Source organism: Trichechus manatus, unplaced genomic scaffold (assembly GCF_000243295.1).
Source record: "Trichechus manatus latirostris isolate Lorelei unplaced genomic scaffold, TriManLat1.0 scaffold00093, whole genome shotgun sequence".
In the NCBI taxonomy this organism is placed as follows: Eukaryota; Metazoa; Chordata; class Mammalia; order Sirenia; family Trichechidae; genus Trichechus; species Trichechus manatus.
In genome coordinates this window covers 9,482,753-9,492,184 of record NW_004444029.1, presented here as the reverse complement: position 1 = coordinate 9,492,184, position 9,432 = coordinate 9,482,753, and the positions used below count along the sequence as shown (strand labels likewise).

Below are 9,432 nucleotides of genomic sequence, written 5' to 3'. Positions count from 1 at the left end.
GCCTCAAGAGGCAGTGCTTTGAGGGAATCAGGTAGATGAGGTGTTTCTGTTCCTTTTCTGGAAAGGGGTATCTGTTGTTACCTGATTTGAATTAAGGCACTTACTTATTCATATAATCCTATAGCAATCCCACCTCAAAGTTGTTCTAATGAATGTTAACTATTTAGTACAATAACTGGAACACAGCAAGTTCTCGATATGGTAGCCATCCTCATCATCACTATCCTGTATTATTGTTTTACAGAAGAGGAAACAGACCTCAGACAGAGCCCTGGTGGTGTAACAGTTAAGCACAGCTGCTAACAGAAAAGTTAGCGGTTTGAACCCACCTAGCGGTTCCGTGGGTGAAAGACCTGGTGATCTGCTCCCGTAAAGATTTCAGCCTTGAAAACCCTGTGGACAGCTCTACTCTGTAATATGGGGCTGCTATGAGTCGGAAGCTAGTCGAGGCCACCTAACAACAATTGTGTGACCATGGGCAAATCGTGGTGCTGAGTTTCCTAATATGAAAAGTGGGAATAATACTTCAGCTGACTTGCTGGGAAGGTTGCTTGTCTTCAGGCTGTTTTGTAGTTCAGAAGAGAGCTCTGGCAGAAGCTAGCTGGTCTCTGTCTGGACCTGAGGCCTCATTTGTATCCGCCCACCCCCACCTTACTCACAGTGACCCTGTAGGACAGAGTAGAACTGCGCCATAGGGTTTCCAAGGAGTGGCTGATGAATTTGAACTGCCAACCTTTTGGTTAGCAGCCGTAGCTCTTAACCACTGCGCCACCAGTGCTCTAGGGTCGCTATGAGTTGGAATCGACTGGACAGCAGTGTTTTTTTCTTTCTTAGTCTCCACCTGCCCTCAGGCATGATTTGGTTCAGGAAAGATAGATGGGCTGAAGTCAGTATTGGAGGGGAGCTGCTTCCTGTTTCTCCTTTCCAGGCAGAATTTTGTGTTAACCATTTCTTTGCTTTTCTTTATAGTTTTATCAGCTGTGTATGCTTTCTGGTACAAGATTTTATTTGGATTTGGCCATTTTGGGGGGATTTCAGTCATGTTGGGAGCCCCAGTTGCACAGTGATTAAGTGCTTGTTCGACAGTAGTTCGAACCCACCAGCTGCTCCACGGGAGAAAGATGTGGCAATCTGCTTCATAAAGATTAGTGCCTTGGAAACCCTATGGGGCAGTTCTACTGTGTCTTACAGGGTCAGTGTAAGTTGGAATCGACTCGATGGCGGTGGGTTTAGTTTTTTGTTTTTTTCAGTCGTATTGATATTCGTAGTTTAAGTGCATTAATTTCCATTGTTGTATTCCATTACTTGAATATACCAAAATTTTTTGCCTCTACTATTGTTGGACATTTGGGTTGTTTCTAGCTGTGTGCTTTAAAAAAAATGCTGCTATGACAATTCTTGCCCATGTCCTCTGATGCGGAAGTATAATACTTTCTCCATGGTGGCATTCTGGATGAGAGGGTATGTAATTACAAGGGAGTTTATTCATTCACCCAACAAATATTTATTGTTGGTACTGATGAATGAAACCAACAAAAATCCCTGCCCTTATGGAGTTTATGTTCTGCTGGTGATAGCCAGACAATAAACAATAAAAGAAGTTAAGTGAAATGGTACATTAAAAGGATGCTACGTTCCAGGGAGAAGAGGGTTAGAACAGGACAAGAGGACCAGGTGTGCCAGAAGTGATGGGGGTGCAGGCTTCATCAGAGGTGGCATTTGAATGCACACTTGAAGGAGGTTAAGCGTCAGTTTGTTTGTTTGTTTCAAACTAATTAAATAACAAAAAGAAACAACTATGGCCGTTAAGTACACTGCGATGAATGATGAAATTCAAAATGTCCGGGAGAATTTTTTTTTCTTTACTCAGATTTTAATTGCTCCGGTTTCTTGAAGGTTGTATTCTGGGTGCTGCTCACTACCAGCTGTGTAGAGGAGCTCTACATGTACACAGACTTGGAGGAGTAACTGACTTTATGGGTAACAAGATATTGTTAGTGTTTATTTGGGTTTAAATTAGGTTAGATGAAATTCACCAACATACAACATGGGATTCTTTCTAAATTCATGGACTGATATCCTGTCAGAGTGGTGGTATGATCTGTTATCCCATGGTTGGCTAACCTGTTTTTGTAAAGTGCAGTCCTACAGTGCATGAGCTTGTTGACCTTGGTCGGGATCACCAGATTCTCTGATCTCAGTCTGCTTATCTGTGTGATGAGGATAAATCAGTTAACACCAGGACAATGCTAAATAAATGGTAGTTCTTTTTAGCCTTTTCCTGACTTTTTATTTTGAAATATTTATAGCATCATAGGAAGATTCAGAGAAGTCCTGTACACCCTTTTTTCCTGTGCACCCAGTTTCCCCCAGTGGTTACATCTTACATAAAACTATAGAACAGTGGTGTCTGCTGGGATAGAGCTGTTATTGTCTAAAAGTTTTCTGTTTGCTACTTGCAACATGGTCCTTGGGCTAGAGAGCAGGTTTTTGGTGATTTTGTTGTTGTCGTTTGCACCTGTTGGCGTTTCTGGGTTGCCGGCTTCATGAGCACTCAGTCTGGGATATATGGCATTGAAAGAAAGCCCAGGGACATCACCACCATGTGGGTCCTTGGGCCCTGAGGTCTCTGGCCAGCCTGCCTTCTTCTCTCTGCCTTTCAGTCTTCTTATGTTTGTTTTATATATACATGCACACACACTTAGCAGGAGGAATAAAGAAAAATAGGTTTACTCCATGTTTTCTGAACTAAGCCCCTTTAAATATGTTTACTAGGTTATGTTTCCTTTTCTGTGAAATGTATCCTCATATCTCTACAGATTTTAAGTATTCTTTCTCAGTACTCGGTGTTGGCTGTGTCTTCTCCCAATCTGGGGTTTGCCTTTTTACTTTTCTCATGGTACTCTTTTCACTAACTAGTTCTTAACTTTGATGTAGTTGAATTTATTAATCTTTCCCTTATGGCTCATGCTTTTTGCTTTGTGCCTAAGAGGTTCTTTCCTGCTCTAAGGTCACACAGATATAAACCTATATTGCCTTGTAAACGTTTTAAAGTTCTTAATCCTCAAAATTACTGTTTTTCTGGGTGGAGTCGACACAGATATAAACCTATATTGCCTTGTAAACGTTTTAAAGTTCTTAATCCTCAAAATTACTGTTTTTCTGGGTGGAGTCGAGTAGGGATCTAATTTCATTTTCTCCCCACATGGATAACTAGTTGTTTGAGCATCATGAAAAGTCCACTGATTTCTGCTGCCACACCTGTGGTATATAAAGTATGCATGTGTGTGAGCCTGTTTCTGGAATCTGTTCTGTTCCATTTTTGTTTATCCTTATACAAATACCACACTGTCTCCACTGCTGTCACTTTATAGTGACTCTTCTTGTCTGATAGGCATGCCCTCCCCACCCCCCTCCCCCCCAGCTTTTAAAAATTCCATTGAATTCCCTGTGGGGGTTACATTTAGAACAGCTTTGAATCTGTAGATATGTTTGAGGAGAATTGGCATCTTTACTGTCATGAACTTTTTTTTTTTTAAGTATTTTAAAATGCTTTTAGCTATAGTTTAACATTTTTTCTTCACAATGGCCTTGTACATTTTTAAAAATTTATTCCTAGGTACTTCATATAATTGTGTTTATATTGTCAAATGGATTTTTTTTAATTAAAATTTTTGTTTGTTGTTTGCATATATACCTGAAATTGACCTTTGGATTTTTTTGTGTTTATTCTTAGACATTTCATTTTATAGAAAATATATCTGGAACCTTTACTGTGATCTCCTGGGTACAAATTATAGCATCAAGTTTATATTAGATTTTTAAAATTCATTCATAGTTATTTATTATTTTGCTAAACTCTATGAAAGATAACCTTTGTTTTCAAAGGAACACTTTGCAGTTTTTAAAGAGGAACAGAGAACAGTATTTCTTATTCTGCAATGGAGATTTTAAATAAAACAAGTATGTCTGTGTTCTACTTCCAGAAATCCTGATTCTATAGGTCTCAAGAGATAGAGACCAGAGTTCTCTATTCTTTTAAAAATCTCTCATGTTATTCTGTACATCCGTGTTTGAAAATCAGTGCTAGAGAAGATGCTAAACATTAAAAACAGTAGCTCATGGGGATGTTTCTTTGCAGGGGCATCTCATTTGATATAATGGGTGTGTGATATATTTAAGTAAAATTCACATTTGTACGTAAACTGAATTGCCTTATGTTAAGTGACAGCAGGTGTGGATTTGAAGAGACTGGGCATTGGGAAAGAACCCAATTGCAGTTTGGATGAGATGTGTTGGTTTGGTACTCAGTATATTTGTATTAAAACTTAGAATGCAATTTTGTCTTTCCCAGTTGGAGTCATTCGTTGTCCAGTTTGCAGCCAAGAGTGTGCAGAGAGACACATCATAGATAATTTTTTTGTGAAAGACACTACTGAGGTTCCCAGCAGTACAGTAGAAAAGTCTAATCAGGTAAGTTCGCTGAATACCTTGGCCTCCTCTGGGTGAGGCAGCCTAAAAAACTGGAGGACTCTAAAATAAAGAGTCAAACATTTGACCTTCATAGCTCTGAAAAGTGCGCAGCTGCTAACTGAAGGTTCACAGTTCAAACCCACCAGCCGCTCCTCAGGAGAAGAATGTGGCGGTCTGCTTCCTTAAAGAGTTACAGACTTGGAAACCCTATGGGGCAGTTCTGGTCTGTCTGTCCTGTCAGGTCACTATGAGTTGGAATTGACTGGATGGCAGTGAGTTCGGTTTGGTTTTATAAAAGGAATAATTATGCAGCTTAATAAGTAAACGGTGCCAATACAGAGACCCCTGACTGCACCCCCACCCCCCGTACCCCCCAGGGATATCCTTTATTCTACATTTCGCAGTTTTTTATACTTTTAGCGTGCGTTAATTGGGTATTTATTTCAAACTCCTTTTCTCATTTTTTTCTATTTTAATGATGAACTTTATAATGATACACATGAAAAACACCATGTCTTTAAGTAGTTATGTTTCTGCATTTTCAAGAATGTCTCCTTTTCTGCATGTTATTACCTTGAAAGTATCATTTAAGAGAGACAGCTTTATACTGTTACACAATCAAGGAGCCCTGGTGACGAAACTGTCAGGTGCTCAACTGCTAACTGAAAAGGTTGGCGGTTTGAACCCACCAGCCACTCCAAAGGAGAAAGATGTGGCAGTCTGCTGCCATAAAAATTATAGCCTTGGAAACCCTGTGAGGTAGTTCTGCTCTGTCTTATAGGTCGCTATGAGTTGGAATCAACAGCACTCAACAACAATAATAATCAATTAATTTTTAGTATGTTTGTGTTTATTTACTCTGCTTCAGCTGCAGAAACTTCATAGGGAAAAGTTACAATCAATTAAACTAGAGATAAAGTCCGGTAGACATCTGAAACGTGGATAAGTGGGTATAGACGATTATATCTGGTGTGGGGATAGAGTGCATGTTGGGGTGTTGTAGGATGAACTGGAGCTAGGAAGCACGAGGCACGAGGTGGTGAGAGCTGAACTAGCCTGGAGGCGATAAGGAAAGGAAGGGCCAGATGACAACCCATGCAGGGTTGATGTGCCTGAATGGATGTGGAGGTAAGAGATGATTGATTTAAATCACCACCACCGGATGGTGGTTGCCTTTCATTGACATAATGAAAGAGGGTGGGACAGTAGGGGGAGGTAATGAATTGGTTTTGACTGTGATTGAATTTCCTTTGCCTAGGAGACTTAAGGAGCCTGATGGTGCAGTGGTTAAGGAGCTCAGGCTGCTAACCAAAAGGTCAGCAGTTCGAATCCACCAGCCACTCCTTGGAAACCCTGTGGAGCAGTTCTACTCCGTCCTATAGGGTTGCTATGAGTCGGGATCTACTCGACAGCAACAAGTTTAGGAGACTTAAGGGGTATATGCCCTCCGGGATCAGACTGAATCTCTGAGAGAGTTCGTGGCTGGAGATCTTTTTTATTTTGTTTTAACTTTTTGTTATGGATAATTTCGAACATTACCAAAAAAATAGTTTAGCCTGACAAATTCCCAGATACCCATCACATAGCTTAGCAGTCCTTAACTCTTACCTATGTCCTGACACTGCCTCTGCCACCCCCACCACCACTGAATTATGTTGAAGTTAATCCCAGAAATTATATCATTCCATCCATAAATATTTCAGTATATGTTTCTATTAAAAAAGGCTTTTCTCTCAAACATAACCACCCTATCAGTTTCATATGGAAGAAGTTAACGGTAATTCCTTAATATTATCGAACATCCAGACAGTAATCAATGTCTCTAATTGAGGCAGTGGTTTTTTTTTTTTTTTTTTTTGTAAAATGATAGTTTGTTTCTGTCAGGATCCAAATAAGGTCTACACAGTGCAATTGGTCAATATATTTCAAACATCTCTTTAAATTAATCTAAAGTTACCCCTTACCCCTCGCTGTCTTTTTCCTTCCATTTAACAATATAGGTTGGGTGAACTGGGTTGTTTGTTTAGTAGAGTTACTCTCATTCTTAATTTTCTCATTTTACGTACTTCCCTCTCCTGTATTTTGTAAACTAGTAATAAAAGCATAGAGTCGTGTTTAGATTCAGGGTACTTTGGGGGAGAGAGTGTGAGAATATTTTCATCATGTGTCCATGTGTGTTTCCATCAGGAGGTACATGATATTATGTCTTTTTTTTTTCCTTATACTGATGACCATTAATGATCACTGCCAAGATCTCTTATTTCATTGTTGTTAGGTGCCATCGAGTCGGCTCTGACTTATAGCAACCCTGTGTACAATAGAACAAAACACTGCCCGGTCCTGCGCCATGCTCACAATCGTTGCTATGCTTCACCCCATTGTTGCAGCCACTATGTCATTCCATCTCATTGAATGTCTTCCTCTTTTTCACTGACCCTCTACTTTACCAAGCATGATGTCCTTCTCCAGGGATGATCCCTCCTGATAACATGTCCTAAGTATGTGAGACGAAGTCTCGCCATTCTTGCCTCTAATAAGCATTCTGGCTGTACTTCTTCCAAGACCGATTTGTTGGTTTTTCTAGCAGCCCATGGTATAGTCAGTATTCTATGCCAAGCTTATTTCATTAGGGCTTTGAAAAATAGTGACGTTCTCGTGCTATCATTCTCTTTACTTCTTAACCTGGAGTAGAGAGAGAAAGCTTCCTTCATCAGTTTTTTTGGCTCCTCTAAGGTATAGTTTATGCAGGAAAGAATTCTTTCCCTTTAGTTACCAGTTTTTAGAGGAGTGAGTTCCTTAGCATCCTTCAGGGGTGACAAATGAGGTCTATTATGAACTCATGGATTTTTGACATAAAGTGTGTTGTGGTTGTTATTCTTATTGGTATTCAGATTGTACCATCCTGAGCAATGGAAGCCTCACGTTGATTCCTGAGTCCTGATCCAACTGCAGTAGTCATTGCTGTCTTTCTTGCTTTCTGTTTTGACAAGATACTGTTCATTTTTTGCTCTAGACCTGGAACCAGCCATTTCTCCAAGAAGCCTTGTTTCCTTTCAGTGGGGAATGGTTTATTTGGAAACCATAATATGGGTGCTGGAGGTGCTCATTGCTGTTGTGTTGGACATTTTTCTGGACCTTCCACGGGAATGATCTAATGAATCCTTTTTGGAACAAAAAGAAGTATAGGGTTTTACTTTTTTTTTTTTTTAATATTTGTATCTCTTCTATGCTGGGAATCGGGGTTCTTAATGACACTGATATATTCACTTTATACTACAGGTATGCCCTATACCCTGTTACATATAATGTTTTAGCTGCTGTCCAATTGGCACCTGACTCATGGTGACCTCTCCCATGCACAATGGGATCGAGCTATATATGCATAAGGTTTTCATTGGCTGATTTTTCGGAGGTAGGTTGCCAGGCCTTCCTTCCTAGTCAGTCTTAGTCTGGAAGCTCTGCTGAAACCTGATAACATCATAGCAACACGTAAGCCTCCACTGACAGACAGGTGGTGGCTGCACATCTGGTGCATTGACCGGGAATTGAACCTGGGTCTCCCACATGGAAGGCAAGAATTCTACCACGGAACTACTAATGCCTCATTTTTTATATATATATGTATATATTTGTTGTTGTTATACATATATCAGTCAAGATTCAATCCAGAAACATTTTAATTCTTAAAATTAAGAATTGTTCCCCTAGACACTTTGCTAACTCAGAATTGAAACCATTCCTGAAGCCCATTTTTCAGACAAAAATTAGGCCTGTAAAATTAAAAATAACACGTGTGAGGAATGTGCTTCCTAGCTCAATCAAATGTATGCGATCAAACAGGCAACTCCTGTCCAACAGCAAAACAAGAAGGCAGGAAGGGACAGGAACTGGACGAATGGACACAGGAAGCTTAGGGTGGAAAAGGGGAGTAAGTTGTCACATTGTGGGGATTGCAACCAATGTCACAAAACAATACGTGTATACATTTTGAATGAGAAATTAATTTGAGCTGTAAACGTTCACCTAAAGCACAACAAAACTAAAGGAAAAAAAAGTATTGTTAACTATCACAGAGGTAGCAACTTAGGAAGCAGCTGAGGGAACAGAGGCAAAAGGCTGGAATTATTAAAACTTAGAAAGTTAGAGCAAGGATCCTACTGGAATGTGGACTCAGACATCTAAGGAGGAGTTATAGCTCAGCACCGGTGTCTCAGGATGTGGGACTCAGAACTTCGAGGCTGGTGGCGATGGTATCTCTGAAGTGGGCTACAGCAAAGCTCAATCTACAAGTATGGGAAAAATGGCAAACTAGGTGTAGCTGCTGCTGTAGGAAGGGACTGCTGCTGCTGGGGTGAAGAAGCACTGATGGAGTGCTGCTCAGAAACCACAAGGGCCTAGGGAGCCTACAGGACGCCAGCAGGAAGGCAGCCTGGAGGGTCAAGTCCCCTCTCCCCAGGCACTGCTGTCTCCCTTGGCACCAGCTATCACTGGACTCTGAAGTGGAACCAGCTGGTGAAACATGACTGTGGTTTGCAAAGTCCTAGTGCCAACTTCACAAAACAGAGGAAACAAGAATAGAGTTGGAGCTAAGGGTAGAAGTTGTTGAGTTGTTTCTGTCAAAAGTGTGGCGATCACTACAGTGTGCACTGGGGATATTCAATCAAATTAGCATGTTTACAGCTACTCAGATAATCCTTTTCTGTATGGTAAAGCCACCCACTTGATAGGCATTCATTAATTTCATTTTGCTTTTGATGTTTAGGGATTTTTTAAAAAGTTTTTTAATTTAAATTTGTATAACTAGATATAAAACATTTATATGGTTCAAAATAAAATCTAAAAAGCGGTGTATTCCGAGAACTCAAATGTCTACCTTTGTCCCATCTAGCTGATTTCTTCCCTACCTTATAGGTAACTATTCAATTTCTTTATGGTTTATCCTTCCATTTTTAGTATTTT

General features: G+C 40.2%; 1 protein-coding gene across 2 annotated transcripts in view; it reads left to right on the top strand.

The window, feature by feature from the left end:
- TRIM24 (tripartite motif containing 24) overlaps positions 1-9,432 on the top strand; it is a 125,361-nt gene that overhangs the window by 35,287 nt on the left and 80,642 nt on the right. For both annotated transcript variants that reach the window (XM_004382393.2, XM_004382394.2), the window contains exon 2: positions 4,355-4,473. In XM_004382393.2, the coding sequence (XP_004382450.1) occupies positions 4,355-4,473 (119 nt within the window). The remainder of the gene's footprint in view (positions 1-4,354; positions 4,474-9,432) is intronic.